General features: G+C 50.4%; 1 protein-coding gene across 1 annotated transcript in view; it reads left to right on the top strand.

Annotated features, from left to right (window-relative positions):
- The first annotated feature begins 12,495 nt into the window (after positions 1 to 12,495).
- Positions 12,496 to 20,249, top strand: part of TJP1 (tight junction protein 1) — a 140,835-nt gene continuing 133,081 nt past the window's right edge. Inside the window, exon 1 of the mRNA XM_049782664.1 lies at positions 12,496 to 12,645. Coding sequence (XP_049638621.1) covers positions 12,503 to 12,645 — 143 coding nt within the window. The 5' untranslated portion in view covers positions 12,496 to 12,502. The remainder of the gene's footprint in view (positions 12,646 to 20,249) is intronic.

The following is a 20,249-nucleotide window of genomic DNA, read 5'->3' as shown; positions in this document are numbered from 1 at the left end:
GTGTGGCCCAAAAACAAACAAAAAGAAAGTGCCAGGGTGTAAAATAAATCCCCACATTTCATGAGATCTCTCCAGACACCATATAACTAACCCCCACACAGACAGATATGAAGAAGGGTAGCTGTGAAGGACGAATAACCCAAGGCAATAAGGAAAGAAACATGGAGTCAGTGGCATTTTTCCTCGTGGTGTCTCTGCTGAGTCCAAAACCAGCACTGCCTCTTTATCAAACCAATCCCACTCCCACCAGGTGGGTAGGGGGGCGTAAGATGCAGGTGGGCTTTTATGTACCAATGGAAGACATTCCAGAAAAAGGGGAATGCCTTGGTTTGGGGTTAATAGCTGGGGGTCATCTTACACCAGGGATTACATTAATAACAGTAAATACAGATATTAAACAACTAGATAAGGAGTCAGAGGATAGTACACAGGTATCACGCTTGCCTTGAGCATGGCTGACCCTGGTTTGAGTCTGCCAGGAGTGACCCCTGAGTACAGAGCAAGAGTAAACCCTCAGCATTGCTGATGTGGCAAAAAAAAAAAAATGAAATAAAAAGGAAGATTAAGGGCCAGTTGGGGCCGAAGAGATAACATGGAGGTAAGGCATTTGCCTTTCATGCAGAAAGTCATTGGTTCGAATCCCGGCATCCCATATGGTCCCCCATGCCTGCCAGGAGCAATTTCTGAGTATGGAGCCAGAAGTAACCCCTGAGCACTGCCAGGTGTGACCCAAAATCAAAAAAAAAAAAAATTAAGGGCCGGAGAGATAACACAGCGGTAGGGCATTTGCCTTGCAAGCGGCTGACTCAGGACCAACTGTGGTTCGAATGCCGGCATCCCCCATGCCTGCCAGGAGAGATTTCTGAGCAGAGAGCCAGGAGTAACCCCTGAGCACTGCTGGGTGTGGCCCACCCCCCAAAAAAGGGGGGATATTAAAAAGGACCACTTTAGTTTCCACCAGGAAATGAGGAAAATAAGAGCAAAATAAGTACATAGCAGACAGAAAAAAATAATGACAAAACAGGAAACTGTAAACAAAATAGCTACTAGAAGATAAATAGGGAAAAAGCCAACCAAATCAAAAGCTGGTTTTTGGAAAGGCAACTAAGCTTAATAAATATTTAGGATCTTTATAATAAATGAGAAGGGGGCTACAAGGCCAGAGAGAGATCACAGCGGTAGGGCCTTGCACATAGCCAATCCAGGACAGACAGTGGTTCGAATCCTGGCATCCCATGTGGTCCCCCGTGTCTGCCAGGAGCAATGTCTGAGCTCAGAGTCAGGAGGGACCCCTGAGCATCACTGGGTGTGGCTCAAAAAAAAAAAAACAAAAACAAAAACAAAAAAAGAGAGAGAGAGGGGCCACAGTGATAGCACTTACTTATGCAGAGCCGATCCAGGTTCATTCCCCAGCACCCCATTCATTCTCCTGAGCTCTGCTAGGAGTGACCACTGAGTGCAGAGCCAGGAAAAGAGTCCTGAGCCCCAAAAGTGAGAGAGAGAGAGAGAGAGAGAGAGAGAGAGAGAGAGAGAGAGAAAAGACATAAATGACTAATACCAGTAGTTGAAAGCATAACCATCTCTGTTGGTCTCATGAGTTTTTCAAATATCAATCATATTTCTCAGTAGAAAAAGGTTCCTGTGAAGCATGAACACTGTCCCCTATTTCTCATAAAATATTTTCTATGAAGCGTAAAATCTATCACCCCTATTTCTCTGCCTTTAGCCCTGGTGAGGGTTTGGTTTCCATAACTACTTTGAAGTGTAATCGTTTCTGAGCCTAATTAGATACAAAATCCCTGTCTGGAGTGTTTTCGGGGTACAGCCTTTTGTGCTCAGCAGTTACTCTGGCTCTGCACTTAGGAATTGCTTCTGGCAGGCTCAGGGAAATGATGCCGGGGATCAAACCCAGGTCAGCTACCAGGCAAACTGCTGTCCCTTCCCTCCGCCGCACTTCCCATATTTCTCACTTGCTTCCACGATCTTGGCCACACCCAGTGATGCTCTGGGCTCTCCAAGCTCTGAGCTCGGGGATTCCTCATGGTCCTCTTCGGAACCCTGCAGAACTGGGACCGGACCTTGGGGATCCCACAGGCCTGGTCTGTGCCCTTTCACTGTTCCTCAGCTCCTCTGATGGACTCACAGTCAGGATCTTGCTTCTCTGGGTGCTAAAGTCAAACGTCTGGCTCTGATCATCTCGAAAGACTCTTTCATGTTCTATTATTCCTGACACCTCCTGTCAAATCATAGCACAGTGGACGTTTCCCAGAATGCCACAGTCCCAGACTTCATGTCCCTGATTGTCTCCCCAAATCTCATGTATGAGGCCACTCTGGACATTGTGGACCCTGCTTCCTTCCCAGCACCTCATGAGTAGAGTAGGAAATGGCCCCTCCACTCCCACCTCTGATAAAGCATCTGGGAGCCACTCTAAAGATTTTTTTAAAAATCTTGTTTTTAATTTTATTTATTTTTGGTTTGAGGCCACATGTGGCGGTGCTCAGGGGTTACTCCTGGCTCTGCACTCAAAAATTGCTCTTGGCAGGTTCAGGGGACCATATGGGATGCCGGGGATCAAATCTGGGTCTGTCCTGGGTCATCTGGGTGCAAGATAAACACCCTGTCATTGTGATACCACTAGGGTCTGGGATTTCTTCTTTTTCTTTCTTTCTTTCTTTCTTTCTTTCTTTCTTTCTTTCTTTCTTTCTTTCTTTCTTTCTTTCTTTCTTTCTTTCTTTCTTTCTTTCTTTCTTTCTTTCTTTCTTTCTTTCTTTCTTTCTTTCTTTCTTCCTTCCTTCCTTCCTTCCTTCCTTCCTTCCTTCCTTCCTTCCTTCCTTCCTCCCTCCCTCCCTCCCTCCCTCCCTCCCTCCCTCCCTCCCTCCCTCCTTCCTTCCTTCCTTCCTTCCTTCCTTCCTTCCTTCCCTCCCTCCCTCCCTCCCTCCCTCCCTCCTTCCTTCCTTCCTTCCTTCCTTTCTTATTTTTTCCATTTTCCCATATTACTGAAATAGTAACTCCATGGATGGTATATTTAACATTTGGGTTTGGGGATTATAGACCTGCTGAATGTCCTTAATACATTTTCTGATCTATGACATGAACAGCAAATCCCTTCTGGATCTTTCTCTCAAAATCACGCTGCAAGAGATCAACAGCTATCAGGGAGATAGATGCATGCAGACAGAGGCTCAGCCCCCCGAAGCCGCTTCGGGCCTCGATGCAGGTTGAAGACCCTCCTGTTTTGGTCCTTCTGTGCCTGAGGATCGATGTGAACTCATTGTGGGGCCTAAAAACAAGGACAGAAATGTTGGCAGAACTTGACACTATACCAGAAACAGCCGAAATGCTCGATAAGAGATAAAAGATAACCTTACACGTTGGCTCGTGCTCCAAATATGAGTGATTCATAGTGAAGACTCTTCTCTTCAGATAGCTGCTGGATGAGTAATTTGCTTATTGCTTGATCTGGGAAACCCTCCCCATCTGATGGAAACCCTTCCACCTGATGCAGTTGCTATGTTGGAAACCCACTATTTGGCACATATAAAACCAATGCATTTGGGGCCAGTTAGATAGCACAGGCCTGGGGAGATATTATGGACCTGGAGAGATGGTAAGGTAAGGGACTGGGGAGATAGCACAGGTTGAGAGAGATAGCACAGGCCTAGGAGATAGTACAGCCTGAAGAGACAGTACAGGTCTGGAGAGATAGTCTGGTCCTAGAGAGATAGCACAGTCCTAGGGAGATAGTACAGGCCTGAGGATATAGCACAGGCTTGGGGAGACAGCACAGGCCTGGAGAGATAGCAGGAGAGAGAGTACAGTGGGTAGGAGGTCTTCACCTTGCCTGCGGCTGACTTTGGTTTGATCCATGGCACCAAATATGCCCCTTTCCCCAGCACCATCAGAGTGATCCCCACCCCCACCTGGAGTGATCCCCAAGCACCACCCAAAACAAGGAGTGAAGGGTAGAGACAGGCTGTGTCTGCAGGAAGAGTCCCAGGAGCCAACCCCACTTTGAAGCAGCTTGGCAGCTGCTGGGGCACCCGAGCTTTCGAGCTGCTGCTGTGGCCTGCAGCTGGCGGTGCAGGGCGGGCACTAAGCTGTGGGCTCCTGGGCACGGTCCGGCTTTGCTGAGGGCACTGGTTGGGCACAGCCTCTTCCTGGCCTGACACTTCCTCCACCCCCCAGAGAAATGCCTCAGCTGGGCCTGCATGTGGCATTCAGGGTTGACAGGCCCAGAGCTGTTTTACTGCACGAACAGATTTGAGTTCCAATCCGGGCCAGAGTGGTAGCACAGCGGAAGGGCATTTGCCTTGCATGCAGCTGAACGAGGACGGATGGTGGTTTGAATCCTGGCATCCCATATGGTCCCCCGAGACTACCAAGAGCGACTTCTGAGCGCAGAGCCAGAAGTAACCCCCGAATGTTGCCAGATGTGACCCATAAACAAAAAATAAATAAACAAAAAACAAGCAAACAAAAAAAAGAGAACAGTCACTCTGTCCAACACCCGTTAGGACAGTTTCTGCCCCCAGTGTTCCCAGTTTCCTTCCCGCTGCTCCCCCAACCTGCCACTATGGCAGACACGGCTGTCTGTCTGTCGGTCTTTCCTTTTCTTTTAGACACTGTGGATTGCACTATTGTTATTGAAGGGGTATCCTGCATATCACGTTCCATCCTTCCAGCATCCAGTTCTTGTCCAGAGGGATCATTCCCAACTCTCATTGTCACAACGCTCCCTTCTCTATCCTTATCACCCTCCCTGCTCTTCGTGACAAGCTTTCTCCCATGAATTGGTCCTCCTGGTCCTCGTCTCTATTGTCTTTGGGTATTACTTTATCCAATGTTCCTTTTTTTTTTCTTCTTCTTTTGGTATTGGGCCACACCCAGCGGTCCTCAAGGGTTCCTCCTGGCTCTGCACTCAATAATCACTCCTGGCAGGCTTGGAGGGACCCTATGGGATGCCAGGGATTGAATCCAGGCTGGCCGCCTTGTGTAAGGCAAATGCTCTATCTGCTATGCTATCATTCCAGCCCACGATGTTGATTTTTTTTTTTAACATTCCACAAGTTTAGGTTCCTGATAAAGTCCTTTTCAGCTCTTTAGATCAGCTGAGGGGCAGGAGGCCTAAACTGTTGGCAAATGTATAGAACCAAGCTGACCCTTGTAACTACTTTATTTATTGGTTGATCTGTTTGTTTTGGGGCCGTGGCTAGCAGTGCTCAGGGGTTCCTCCTGGCTCTGTGCTCAGGAATCATTCCAGGCAGGCTTGGGGGACCCATGGGATGCTGGGGTATCGAACCCCTGTGGGCCGAAATGACAGGTAAATGTCCTCCCTGCTGTGCTCTGGCTTTTGCCCCTTAATCATTTTACAACAGAAGGTCCTGGTACCCTGATAAAAAAAAGCATTTGCCCCATCGAGTTCCGTGATCTAGTTTGGAAAAGATTCTGCACCTCTAACTGTCTCTCGCCTCCATGCCAGCAATATATTTTTTAGGAATCTTTTCTGTGGATGTATTTGGCACTTAAGGGCCCCAGATTTTTATTTATAGATTTGAAATGTTAGTAACTTTTCCATATTTAGGAATCACTTGAGAGTTGCTCGCTTTTTCTTCTGTTCCACCCAGCTTTGCTCCTTTTATCTGATTTTGAGCGTCTTCTCATGCACCAACATACAAAGGCGAAGGACCAGGAAAATGCACATTGCATGTATTTTACCTGGATTCGATCCTCAGGAAGGTATGTGGCACTCCTGACCCCCACCAGGAGAGATTCCTGAGCACAACCAGATGAGGCCCAAAGACCCCAAGTTAAACAGATGAAAGTTCACAAATAAAAGAAAAGCACTTTTCAGAAAAACAAAAGGCAAATATATGTATAAAATGTTCCTAAACTGCATCAAACTAAATGTAAGCATCGAATCATTTTCTTTATTTCTTCCACTTTTCCTCAGGCACAGTGACTGACAGCACTGTTTTCTTTTTAGGGGAGTTGTTTTATTTTGTTTTGGGGCCACACCTGGCAGTGTTCAGGACTTAGTCCTGCTCTGTAGTCAGATCACTCTTGGTGGGACTTGGGGGACCAGGCAGGACCCCAGGAATCAAACCTGGGTTGGCCATATGTAAGGATCGTACTGTCTCCAGCTGTACTGTCCCTCTGGCTCCTTCCAACACAGTTACTGACAGAATTTCAGGCAACAATGTTCCAACACCACGTCTGCCACCAAATGTCCCAGGAACCCTCCTCTCTACCTTACAAAGGAGCGTTTTCAAGTCACCAAGAACTCGCTCTCTCTTTATGATTACAGCTAAACATAATTTCCCCCTATATATAGCCCACTTACTAAGCTTGAAAAAAAAAAAAGATCTCAGTAGAATACAGAGGGAGAAGCCATTAATTATGTGTGTGGTTTTTTTTGTAAAACCAAAGCAACTGTCCCACTTATTTTAATGTTTTGAAACGCTGAACAACGATGAGTATTTTTAAAGTTTTTTAACTGTGGTGAGATAAAGACTTCGTTCCTTTCATGTCTTGTCGAACACAGATCTATTTTTAAAGCCAGCACACACACACGAACACTCATCTGGAAATGTTGCATCTATTTATAAATCAAACACACGCACACACGTACACACATCGGAAAACTTTCTGGCTTTCTTAGGCGGCTAGTGAGTGCTTCAAGGCACCAGATCAAAAATGCTGGCACCCCAAAACCGTTGTCAGGAAAATTGGGGGTTGTTGTTTTCATCGCCTAAGATATGATTAATACAATTTCTGACCCCTTGCTGGAGATGTCTAGGACTGTAATTATGTTCTGATATGGGTCAGAATTTCTCCTTATAAAAGATTAGCCTTTTTATAGCCCTTTCCCCAAGAGTCAAGGCGGCATCCTAATGTGGCCTGAAGCCCTTTGTTACCCAGTCTCCCCAGGCCAGAAAGGGGCCTTGCCCCAGATGCAGGCCCCCTCCCTAGTTTCAATTCAGTCCACAGGGTGCCAGGGTTATGCTGGGCTTTTTTTTTTTTTTTTTAAAAGAACGTTCTCTCCCTTCCAAGGGACAATGCTGCCACAGCTAGTTCTTACAATCTGTGCATTATGGCTTTTGGCTGGACTGAGATCTCCAGCCACACTCTGCATTTCCAAATTCCCACCCCTGCCCCCTTAGTCTTCCAGAAACACCCAGATTTCATCAGGGTGCAGAACTTCCTGTGTGACCCGAGAGAGAGAGAGAGAGAGAGAGAGAGAGAGAGAGAGAGAGAGAGAGAGAGAAAAGAGACAGAGACAGAGAGAGACAGAGAGAGACAGAGACAGAGACAGAGACAGAGAGAGACAGAGGAGACAGAGAGAGAGGAGACAGACAGAGAGAGAGGAGACAGAGAGAGAGAGCAGCACAGTGCAGCACAGAAGAGTGCTTGCCTTCTGTGCGTTCAATCTTGGCATCCCATAGGGTTCTCTGAGCACTGAGCACAAAGCCAGGAGTAACCCAGTAACCCAGAACACTGCTGAGTGTGCTGCTCCCCTGCCCCCACAAAAAGAATGAATTTGGGGCCAGAGCGGTGGCGCAGTGGTAGTGTGTTTGCCTTGCACATGGCTGACCCAGGACAAACCATGGTTCGATCCCCCAGCGTCCCATATGGTTTGATCCCCTGGAATCCCATATGGCCCTCCTAGCCAGGAGCAGTTTCTGAGCACATAGCCAGGAATAACCCCTGAGCATCACCGGGTGTGGCCAAAAAAAAAAAAAAAAGAGTAACTTTGACCCTGGAGACCTCAAAGAAAAAATAAAGGTCAGATCAGTGTGTTTCAAAATAGAAATTATTCAAAGAAAAAAGGAAAGCAGAAAGCCCATACACTAGAAATTCTTCTTCTTCTGTTTTTGTTTTTGGATCACACCTATTGACAGTGGTGCTCAGGGGTTACTCAGGGCTCTGCACTCAGAAATCGCTCCTGGAAGGCTTGGGTGACCATACGGGATGCTAGGATTCTAACCACCATTCGTCCTGGGTCACTGCATGCAAGGCAAATGCTCTACCACTGTGCTATCTCTCCAGCCCACCATACACTAGAAATTTTACACAAAGGAAATAGGATTTTTGTAAATTAAAAAAAGAATCAAAAACCAGAATGATGCCAGAGAGATAGTACAGGAGTAGGGTGCTTGCCTGGCATGGGGCTGAACTGGGTTTGTTCCCGGGGGCCCCATATGGTTTCCTGAGATCTGCTAGGAATAAGCCCTGAGCACAGAGCCAGGGGTGAGAGAATGACAGGACCTAAAGTTGAGATAGATATCTGCTCTGAAGGATCAGAATAGGGGTGTGTGGAGAGGCCTCGATGCCCCAAGCTGGCACTCCTCCCCACAGGCAGGAGAATCACTTCACCCCTCAATAGCCTCAGTAGCACCAAAGGGAAATTAATACCTGACTGAAGGGAAACCGTTTTCTTTTTAAACCATTAGCTGCCGTGCTTATGTTTATGATGTAATTTTAATTACCATATTGAAGGAGCTGTATAATTTAGGCAAATGTGTTACTCAGACTGCTTTGTGCCCATGGACCTAAATGTACCTTGTTAGATTCTCAAAGACTCTTCTGATTTCAAAGACGAGGCTTACGCCTGAAAAGTAGGAGAGAAATGGATTCAACGCTATGAAAACACATATTTTCTGGGGCTGAGAGATAACACAGTGGGGAGGGCACTGTCTTGTTCATGGCAGGCCTGGGTTCGATCCTGGGACCTTGCAGGATCCCCTAGAAATGCCAGGAGTGATCCCTGAGTGTAGAGCCAAGAGTGAGCTCTGAATACAGAGCCGGGAGTCAGCCTTGAGCACTGCCAGGTGTGGTTTCCTCAACCCTAACAACAACAATAACAATAAATACTAATAAAGTCTGCATCTGGGCCTTCTGAGGGTTTGAGCAGAGCTTCACTGGCTGGAAAAAAATGGCAACCAGCCCAACATCCCACCTCCTCTGCTCTTTTTTCTCCCAATTATTCATCTCTGGAAGTTAATCTCAGGCGATTCCAATTTCTTGCTGCTCACTGTAGCCTTCAAAATAGCTTCCCCTTGGGCACACTCCATTGGAAAAACTATTGCTGAAAGTTCTAGCAACCAGCACAAGGCTGAACAAAAAGAAAATGTATATTCAACGGGGTTGAGCAAGGGGAAAGAAGGATTTGGTGGGGCAATTATTCTCCAGCCATTCACCCTTCAGCTATCCCTGATGTTTTTAGGAGACATTTAAGATATAGAAAAAGGTGGATTTAGAATGAGCACAGGGGCCGGGAAGGTGGCGCTAGATGTAAGATGTCTGCCTTGCAAGCGGTTCGATCCCCCGGTGTCCCATATGGTCCCCCCAAGCCAGGGGCAATTTCTGAGCGCATAGCCAGGAGGAACCCCTGAGCGTCAAATGGGTGTGGCCCAAAAAAAAAAAAAAGAATGAGCATATATGGGGCCGGAGAGATAGCATGGAGGTAGTGTGTTTGCCTTGCATGCAGAAGGACAGTGGTTCAAATCCCGGCATCCCATATGGTTCCCCGAGCCTGCCAGGAGCGATTTCTGAGTGTAGAGCCAGGAGGAGCCCCTGAGTACTGCCAGGTGTGACCCAAAAACCAAAAACAAACAAACAAAAAGAATGAGCACAAAAGGGCTGGAGAGATAGCATAGTGGAAGTGAATTTGCCTTGCGTGCAGCCAATCCAGGACAGATAATGGTTGGAATCCTGGCATCCCATATGGTCCCCTGAGCCTGCCAGGAGTGACTTCTGAACACAGAGCCAGGAGTAACTCCTGAGCGCAGCCAGGTGTGCCCCCCCCCCAAAAAAAAAAGAATGAGCACATAGGCCAGAGAGAGCCCTGGCCTTGCCTATATTAGGTCCCAGATTGATCCCAGTGCTTGGGGGATGGTTCCCTGAGAAATGCCAGGTATGACACCAAGCAAGAGCTGGGAGTATTCCTGGAGCATCTGCTGTGGTTCCAAAAATCAAATAAGAAAAGAGAAAAAGAAGAAGACCACAATAAAGTTTTCTCTCACTGCCCTTTGCCTGCTTCTTTAATTTCCTTTTGTTTTGTTTTGGGGCCACACCTGGTAGTGCTCAGGGCTGACTCCTGGCTCTGCACTCAGGGATCACACACACCTGGAGGAGCTCAAGGAACCCCATGGGGTGCTGGGGATCTGCCTCACGTTGCCGCACACAAGGCCTTGCCCATTCTACCACCTTTCTGGCCCTCTTTTAAACCTTCATCTCAGTCTGTCACATTCCTCATCCTGAGACTGACAGAGGAGAAAGAATCCTATTCAGATCCTGCCATGGGTATATTGTTGTGGCACAGAGTGGCCGCTGTCACCAAGGGGTGCTTAGTTACCAAGTGACTTGTATCTTGGTCCTCCCGAGTTGTCCCTTCCCACCTCAGGATCGGGCCAATGAAGCCACTGCTGCTCTGGGCCAAAGGCAGAGGTGCCAGATGGTGCCAGCCTTACTGAGACATAGGAGGAGACCATCAGCATGTCTGCAGGGTGTTGGGAGGCCAGATGGAGTGTTCAAGCCTTGGGGATGTGTAAATCAGAGCCCACATCAGCTGCTTTCACTGGCCAACAGACTTGAGAAAGTGAGTAAAAGATTCCTCAAGCAAGGTTGTTTTTGTTTTTGTTTGTTTGTTTTTGGGTCACACCGGTAGTCCTCAGGGGTTCCTTCTGGCTCTGCACTCAGAAGTCGCTCCTGGCAGGCTCAGGGACCATAGGGGATGCTGGGATTTGAACCAGGGTTTGTCCCGGGTTGGCTGCGTGCAAGGCAAACGCCTTACCTCTATACTATTGCTCTGGCCCTCAAGTGAGTTGTTTATTTGTTTGGTTTGGTTTTCGGGTCACACCCAGTGATGCTCAGGGCTTATTCATTGGCCATGTGCCCAAAAATCGCTTCTGGCTCGGGGGACCACATGGGATGCCAGGGGATCAAATCACAGCGCATAGGTTAGTGCGTGCAAGGCAAGTGCCCTGCTTATGCTACCGTTCTGGCCCCAAGTAAGTTTGTATATCTCTACTGACGAATGGTTCAGACACTTGAAGGCAGAGGTGGTGGCTGTCTACCTAATAGCTGCCTCTGGAGATACACAGCTCTGAGGAACAGCGAGCCCAGCTGAAAACCAACGAAAAACACCTAACTTTCCTCAAAGTAAAGAACATGGTTACTGAAGCTTAGCTAGAAACCAGTGGTTGACGTTTCCTGAAAAACTAAAGGGGACTTGACATTGAGGTGAGGCCATCCAGGTGTCTCACCCCCTCATCTTTCCATTTCTAGTCTCCTAAGACTCAGACTTGCTGGCTGGAGTTCTAGCAGCTGTTCTGCGACCTTGAACATGGAACCTAAAAAAACAGAATAGGGGCCTAGTGGAGAACGCAGCATTTGCCTTGCACGCGGCCCAGCTGACCCGTTATCTCATAGGATCTCCCACACCTTGGGACCTGCCAGGAGTAACCCCGAAAGGTCTCTGGGTGTGTTCCAACACCAGTTAAGAAAAGTATTCAGTCACAACTCACATGTCTCATAGAGGCACATCCTCGATCATGTGTCCGCACACATACATGTGTGTACGTTCCATGCAAACATACACTGTGCCATGCGCCTTGCCGTGTGGGTGAACACAGACTCATATCCAACACAGGTGTTTGCGTAAAGGTCTGCACATGTCGATGTGCACCCTGCGTTCCTGGTCCACCCCGTGCCATGCGCCAGCCACGCACGCCATGCAGGCGAACACTGAGACTCACATCAACACAGATTTGCATAAAAGGCCTGGACATGTCGACGCGCCTTGTGCACGGGGACATGCACCCCGAGTCCTTGGTCCATCCTGTGCCATGCACCAAGCCAGGCAGGTGAACGCAGACTCACATCCCACACAGGTGCGCGCAACACAGGTTTGCGTCAAGGCCTGCATACACACGTCGACGCGCATCCCGAGTCCCTGGTCCACCCTGTGCCATGCGCCTCGCCGTGCAAGCGAACACAGACGCGCATCCAACACAGGTGTACGCCACACATGTGCGTAAAGGTCTGCGAACGTCAAGGCGCACCCCGAGTCTCTAGTCCACACCGTGCCGTGCGCCATGCACAAACTCACATCCAACACAGGTGCGCGCAACATAGGTTCGAGAAAAGGCCTGCACCTACGCGTCGACGGACACCCCGAGTCTCTGGCACCCCCGGTGCCAGGCGCGTCCCGTCCCGTCCAGTCCAGTCCCTCTGCCTCTGCGCCCCCCTGGAGGCGGCGCGCGCGCTTGGGCAGGGCGCGGGTGGCCCAGTGGGCCGGGGCGGCGCGTCCCCCGCGCGCACCGGACCCGCCCGGCTTCGGAGCCCTCGCCGGGGGAAACTGAGGCCGGGGGCCTGGCTGGGCGGCGCGGGCGGGCGCGGGCGGGCGCGGGGCGGCCCGGAGAGGCCACGCACGGCGGCGGTGGCGCGCGCGGGGCGCGGGGCGCGGCGCGGCGCGGCGAGGGAGGCCCCGCGTTGATCTATGCGGCGGCGGCGACGGCGGCGGCGTTGGCGGCGGGGCGCGGCCACCATGAAGTACCAGAAGTACCTGCCGGTGCTGCAGATGGCGCTGGGCGTGACCCCGTCCAACCGCGGCAGCCTCCTGCCCCTCAAGCGCCGGTTCTGGTGAGCGAGCGAGCGCGCGCGCGGAGGCCGCACCGGAGGCCCTGCGCCCCGCACCACCGCACCCCAGCCCGCACCCCGCGCCCCGGCCCGGCCAGGCCTCGACCCGACCCCCCGCTGGCCCCCCACCCCGCCGCACGCCCCGCGCTGCGGATCTGGTGCAATCGCGGGGCGCGCGCGGGAGGGGACGCAGGTGCCTCTCCTCACCTCTCCTATCCTCTCCTCTCCTCTCCTCTCCTGGCCCCGCAGCCCGGGGACATCCGGCCCGCACCCCCTCAAACCTGCAAACTTCAACGGGTTCTACCCCTCATTCTATCCCCGCGCGCCCACCGCCAACCCCAACCCCCTGGGAACTTGGCCAGCCCTTCCCGGCTTGCTGCTGCGGGGTGCCACCGGTGAGGGTTATGGGGATTTGAGGGGGTATTTGGAAAATTGGATGTGGCTGCAAGCCCGTGACCCCGGGGGATCATCCTCTCCACTTAAGAGGTGCTGCCCTCACCCCCAAACAAGCAAGGAAAGGGAATTGGGAACAGGGGAGATGCTGGGGGGCCTCTGGGTCAGTCTGAGCCCGAGGACCCGTGGTGGAGGGAGGTGGTGGCATGGGGAGGTTCTGGGTGCTGCTTGCTGGTTGGGCCTTTTCAGGAAAGTCAATTCTGTTTCCCTAAGGCGGAAAGGAAGGATGGAGACGCCGAGGAGGGACCAAAATGTGGTCCCCTAGTGTGGAGGGACCCCCCCTCCCAGTTAAGAAGAGGACAAGGGCAAGAAAAGGGGGTGGCTGGGAATCTAGTTGGCCTGTGGCTTGTCTCTGTCTACACCGAGCATCTGTTTCCCGGTGAAACAGGAGCCTCAGAGCTGCCGCCTGGCTCAGGGGCCAGATGGGCTGGACTCCTGAACCAACACCGGGCCTGGCTGGGCCAGGCAGAGCTGGTCCCCTGGGAGTTCCAGTCTGTCACCCCGGTTTCCGTAAAAAATGACAAGAGTGCCCGAGGGATAGTACAGCAGGGAGGGCACTTGCCTGGCACAGAGTCAACTCGGGTACCATGCCTGCACCCCTCAGGTCCCCAAGCCTTGCCAGGAGTGATCCCTGAACACGGAGCGGGGAGTCAGTCTCCAGCAGCGCCTGGTGTGGCCATAAACAAAGTGGCTAGGGGCTGGAGTGACAGTGCTCCGGGGGAGACCGCTGGCCTTGTACCTGGGAGTTGTGGGTTTGATTCCCAACAACCCATAGGGTGCCCTGAGCCCCGCCAGGAAGGATCCTTGCATATGGAGCTAGGAGTCAGCCCGGAGCACTGTCGGATGTGACCTCCACCCCAAACTGAAAAAAGAAACCTAAGTAAAATGCGGAGAACTAAACTAAATGAAATTCGACGAGGACAAGGACTTGTTTGGTCCCAGTTAACAACCTCCAAAAAGACAGGAGCTTTGGGAAATAGCATTTTTGGGGGGGACAACAGGTTAAACAGAGAGAGGGCAGGGTCACAGGTCAAGGTGCAGGGCTTAAGGCTCTAGCCTAGTTTGCTTTTCAGCACCACCTGAACCCTAAAACACTGTCTTTGAGCACCCAACCCCAAAACATATACGCATGATGTAAACAAAATCTACATCTACAATAATATTTATTTAGATGCAGCTCTATATATCAAGAGAGATCAGTAATAAGAATTATTTTTCGCATTTTGGGCCATACCCAGTGACGCTCAGGGGTTCCTCCTGGCTCCGAGTTCAGAAATCGCTCCTGGCTCAGGGGACCATATGGCACTCTGGGGATCGATCCAGGTTCGTCCTGGGTCAGCCGCGTGCAAAGCAAGCACCCTACTGCTGTGCTATCACTCTGGCCCCAGTAATAAGAATTTTTTTTTTGGTGGGGGACACACCTGACACACTCAGAGGTTACTCCTGACTCTGTGCTCAGGAATCACTCCTGGCAGCCTCGGGGGAATCCTATGGGATGCTGGGGATCAAACTCAGGTCGACTGTGTCCAAGGCAAACACCCTTCCCATTGTGCTTATTGCTCTGACTCGAAAACCAAGAGTTCTACGCCCACTTTGCTTTTCTTTTTTCTTTCTTTTTGAAGCACTCCCAGGACTTACTCCTCGCTCTGTGCTCAGGGAGTAAGCATTCTTGGCAGGGCTTGGGGATCCATAGGCAGAGTCAGGGGCCAAACCAGGGTAGGCCACAATTAAACCAAGTGTCCTTCCTACCCATTGCACTTTCTCCTCTGGCCCCTCCACCTTTCCCTTGTCCTGAGCACCTAGAAGTATTTATCCACTCTGTAGCAAGCTGAGTTTTCAGGCTCAACGTGGTGGTTCTGAAAACATCTTCAGGGCCAGACAGGGAGCACAGGACTTAAGGCTCGGGCAAAGCCCCAAGTTTACTCTCCAGAACTGCACAGGCTCCCCCCAAGTACTTCCAGGAGTAACCTCTGAGCACTGCTGGGTGTAACCCCAAAACAAAATTGATTCCCCAAGATAGTCTATTAAAATGGGGGCATCGGGAAAATTCAATCACACACAATCTGTTTGATTTCTTTCCCTTTCTTATAAGGCCCAAACCTAGCAATGGAGACAGTCCCCATGGAACGCCTGGTGGATAGTCTTGAGTGGAGAGAGAGTGTCAGGAATCAGCCTCGGGGCCTTGGGTGTGTTTGGCCCAGGCTTCCTTCAACTGTCTCTTTGGCCAGTGGGGGAACTTTTGTACTGAGCTAACAGTTGTATTCAGGTAATATTTGCTCTAAGGTGACATTTGTGTTGAGGTGACCTTTCCACTGAAGTGACTTTTCTTTCTTTCTTTCTTTCTTTCTTTCTTTCTTTCTTTCTTTCTTTCTTTCTTTCTTTCTTTCTTTCTTTCTTTCTTTCTTTCTTTCTTTCTTTCTTTCTTTCTTTCTTTCTTTCTTTCTTTCTTTCTTTCTTCTTTCTTTCTTTCTTTCTCTTTTTTTTTTTTGGTTTTTGGGCCACACCAGTGACGCTTGGGGTTACTCCTGGCTATGCGCTCAGAGTCGCTCCTGGAATGGGGGACCATATGGGACGCTGGGGGAATCAAACCAAGGTCCGTCCTAGGCTAGTGCTTGCAAGGCAGACACCTTACCTCTAGCGCCACCACGCCAGCCCTGAAATGACTTTTGTACTGAGGTAACATTTGCTCTGAGGTGATGTTGCACTGAGGTAATGTTTGTACTGAAGTAACTTTTATACTGAGGTGAGTCTGCATTGAAGTGACTTTTGTACTGAGGTAACATTTGCTCTGAGGTGATGTTTGCACTGAAATAACTTTTGTACTGAGGTAACATTTTTGCTTAAGTAACACTTGCTCCAAGGTAATGCTTGTGCTGAGGTCACAGTGACGTTTCACTGAAGTGACCTTTGCATTGAGATGACGTTTTCACTGAGTAACATCTGTGTAGCCACAGCTGGCAATGAAAAAAATATCACTGAGTTGTCACTGGGACAACTCAGAAATTTGGTGGGACATCTCCACAGTTTTTCCTTTTCGAAACTCCATCTTTCCTCTTGTACCAAGAATTGAGCACATATGCGCAAGCTGCGAGGAGCACGGAGCGTGTCCTCACGAGCATGTCAGACTGTCCATCTGTCTTAGGGCTCTGCAGCTTCAGGCCTTCCACTTGAAGGCCTTGGTGCAGAAATTAAAGTGGGTGGTGTTTTTGTGGGGAGAGGGCCATCTCTCAAGCAGTACTTGGGGGGTCTAAAGTTACTCCTCACTTAGTAATATCCTACAGTGCTCGGGATTCCTGAAACCCGTTGGTTGTGCTCAAGGACTGTGCTGTGTCAGGAATTGAACCCAGGGCCTCTGTGCTCCGAACTATTGGGGATCAGGTGGAAGTTTTATTTTGTTTTGTGTCTTTTGAAGCACACCGGACAGTGCTCAGAGATCACTCTGAGTGGTGGTTGGGGAACCCTATGGGATGGTGAGGATCGAACCCGGGTTAGCTGCATGCAAGGCCAGAGTCCTCCCCACTGTCACTGGCCCAGGACTGACAATTTTAGATGCTGGTTCCCACACTGTGGTTTGGGGTTCTTTTTTCTTTTTTATTCTTTTTTTTGGTTTTTGGGCCACACCCGTTTGATGCTCAGGGGTTACTCCTGGCGAAGCGCTCAGAAATCGCCCCTAGCTTGGGGGGGCCATATGGGATGCCGGGGAATTGAACCACGGTCCTCCCTTGGCTAGCGCTTGCAAGGCAGACAGACATCTTACTTCTAGCGCCACCTCGCCGGCCCCCCCCTTTTTTATTTTATTTTGAAATGTTTTTATTTTATTTATTGATTGATTTTTTTTATTGAGACCATTGCGAGCTATAGATCTCTCACAGTTGTATTTCAGGCATTTAGTGCCAGTAAATTAGGTCAATTCCCACCACCAGTGTTGACCTCCCTCTGCCATAGTTCCCAGAATGCAATCCCGTACCTCCACCCTTAGGCCCCTGGACTGCTTGTGTCACAGGTCACTATTGTGTATGGCTGGGGTTCTTTCTTTTAGGGGAAGGTGCCAGGCCTCCCCACATTTTCTCTCTTTTTTAATTTTTGTCTATTTATTTATTTATTTTTGCTTTTTGGGCCACACCCGGTGATGCTCAGAAATCGATCCTGGCTTGGGGGACCATATGGGACGCCGGAGGATCGAATCGTGTCCAAGGCAAATTCCTTCCCGCGTGCTTCACCAACCCAACCCCTCCCTCTCTCTTTTTTTAAATCTTTATTTAAGCACTATGATTACAAACCTGTTTGTAGTTTCAGTTATAAAAAAAGAACACTCCCCTTCACCAATCTCCCATCTCCCTCCTCCCCCACCCCCTGCCTGTCTTGGACACAGGCATTCTGTTTCTCTCACTCACTACCACTGTCATGATAGTTGTCGGAGTTATCCCTGAGAACCACCAAGTGTGGCCCCCAAAATCAAGAAAAAACAAGGGCCCAGAGAGATAGCACAGCGGTGTTTGCCTTGCAAGCAGCCAATCCAGGACCAAAAGTGGTTGGTTTGAATCCCGGTGTCCCATATGGTTCCCCCATGTCTTCCAGGAGTTATTTCTTAGCAGACAGCTAGGAGTAACCCCTGAACAACACCGGTGTGGCCCAAAAACCAAAAACCTAAAAAAAAAAGAAAAAAAAAAGAAAAAACAAAACAAATGTCAGTCGATGCTGTTGTAAGTCCAGGGTAGCCTCCCATTGGCACCCACTGCCTGGACATGCAGTTTGTAGAATGTTTGAAACTGCAGGTGTCTCTTGGCAGAAGGTGACAGGTTCCCGGGGGGCCTTCAGCTAGGCCTCCTCCTCTAAGGACCCCGCAGTCCACACCAGCACGCTGAGCTGGGCTGTGGGTTCATTTCCCCTTTATTGTTTCATGCCCCAGCCAGGATCTTGGCACATATGGGGTCCTTACTTGGCAATGAAGGAGCCTTGGGGGACCGTCTCGCCCTCAGAGCGACACCCCTGTGGGCTCTTCTTTAGCACAAGGAGCAGGAGGAGGGCCAGCTGCACGCATGTGTCCCAAGGGAACAGAAGTGGGTGCGAGGGGCTGGCCTGCATCCATCCCTGTGGGGATGGGCAGATGTGCCCCCAGAATCCCCACACCTCCAGGCCTGGAAGGAAATGCCAAGTGGGGAGAAAGGACACCCAGGGCGCCTGACTGCTCTCCTGGAGTGCAGGGAAGAATGTTCCAGAGCCAGAGCACTTGGCCCAGTGGCCCTGCCAATGTGGAAGGGCACCGAAGCCACAGAGGCCCCTGACATGCCCAGTTCAGTCCACACCCCCGACTGGGGAGGGGGGAACTTTGGGGGAGGACTCACTCTTGCGCACATGTTGCGGTGCTCCTCCGAGGTGGGGTGTTGTGGACCCCAACAGTGCTACTCGTGGGGTGGGGGGTGACTTGCTCCCATGTCTTCCCAGGGCCCCACAGGAGGTGGCAAAGTTTGGTGCTCAGAATTGGATATTCTAGTTGGGTGCTCAGAACTGAGTACTCTGGTTGGATTCTGGGACAGCCGTAACCTTGCACACCGAAACATCAGAGAGTTTTCCTCTAGCCAGGCCTAGCCTCTGATTCTAATGAACTTCCGCATCACCCACCCTCGCTGTGTGCCCCAGGAAATCCCAACAATTTCAGTTGGGCCCCAATATGGGAGGGGGTTTCAAAGTCTGATGTGGAGGGGGTCTCTGTGGACTGTCGCTCTCTGCTTGATTCCTCGCCCTGGTCTGTCCTCCCCCTATTTAGGCCTCACCCCATGCTCAGAGCTGACTCCTGACTCTGTGCTCGAAGAGCACTTCGGTTGGTGTTCTGGGAGCACTCCTGGCAACGCTTGGGGACCGTACCTGTAGGGCTCCATGCAGGGCGAATGCATCAAGCTTGTGCTGTCTCTGCTGCTCTCTTTCCCTTTTCCTCCCTCACTGAGAACAATGGACGTGGAATCATTACTACTTCTTATGCTTTTTTATTTTATTCTATTGATGTTTTGGTTTTTGGGCTACACGAGGTGTCTGGGATTGGATCCAGGTATTGTGTGTGTGTGTGTGTGTGTGTGTGTGTGTGTGTGTGTGTGTGTGTGTGTGTGTGTGTGGTTCATTGAGCCTATTTCAGGCCCCTTGTATTAGGCTTTTTATTATTTATGTAATTTCAGGGCTACTCCAGGGGTGTTCGGGGCTCGCTCCTGGCTCTGAGCACTGGGATTACTCCTAGAAAAATTTGAAGGACTCTGTGTGATGCTGGGGATTAAACCATAGTCAATCTAGCAAGTCCTCCCTCTGCCCCCCAACCCCGTGCTCTCTCTCTCTGGCCCCTTCTGCTTTTTTATTTTGTTTGTTTTGTTTGTTTTTGGGCCACACCTGGTGGTGCTCAAGGCTCTGTGCTCAGAAATGGCTCCTGGCAGGCTCAGGGGACCATACAGGATGCCAGAGATGGAAACCGGGTCTGTCCCGGGTCATCCGCGTGCAAAGCAAATGCCCTGCCACTGCGCTATCACTTTGGACCCCCACTTCTGCTTCTTAAACTCTTGAACCCTTAATCACACAGGCCTGGTCTGAGCTGGAGTCACTAAGATCCCTCCTCTGCATCTTCAATTCTGGCCGAGTATGTGGGCCCACGAGATCCCTGGCATCTCTCTGGTGTTCCCCCAGTTTGACTCAGCATTAATTATGGGGTGACGCTATGTTTCTCTGTGGAGGGGGGGCTCTAACCTCTGCTGTATTTATGATTTGTCTTTTCTGTTTCATTCTGTTATGGGGGTTTGTATGACATTAGGGATTTTTTGGGGTGCTCAGGAACCATTCCTTGCTCTGTGCTCAAGGCCCTACCTTGACCTCCCCCTCGCAAAGCCTGTGCTCAGTCCTTGGAGTGTCTCTCTGGGCCTGGAAACAGTAATTATAATATTGGATTAAGGAGGAGACATTTCTTGGCCTTCAGTCTTAGCTAAAACCAGTGTGTAAAATTGTCCTTGCTGGGGGCTGGAGCAATAGCATAGTGGGGGGGGGGCATTTGCCTTGTACACAGCTGACCTGGATTCAGTTCCCAGCATCCCATAGGGTTCCCTGAGACTGCCAGGAGTAGTTCATGAGGGCAGAGCCAGGAATAACCCCCTGAATATCACCGGATGTGGCCCCCAAAT

The sequence above is a fragment of the Suncus etruscus genome, chromosome 11 (genome assembly GCF_024139225.1).
Source record: "Suncus etruscus isolate mSunEtr1 chromosome 11, mSunEtr1.pri.cur, whole genome shotgun sequence".
Classification (NCBI taxonomy): domain Eukaryota; kingdom Metazoa; phylum Chordata; class Mammalia; order Eulipotyphla; family Soricidae; genus Suncus; species Suncus etruscus.
This window is presented reverse-complemented; position numbering and strand designations above follow the sequence as displayed.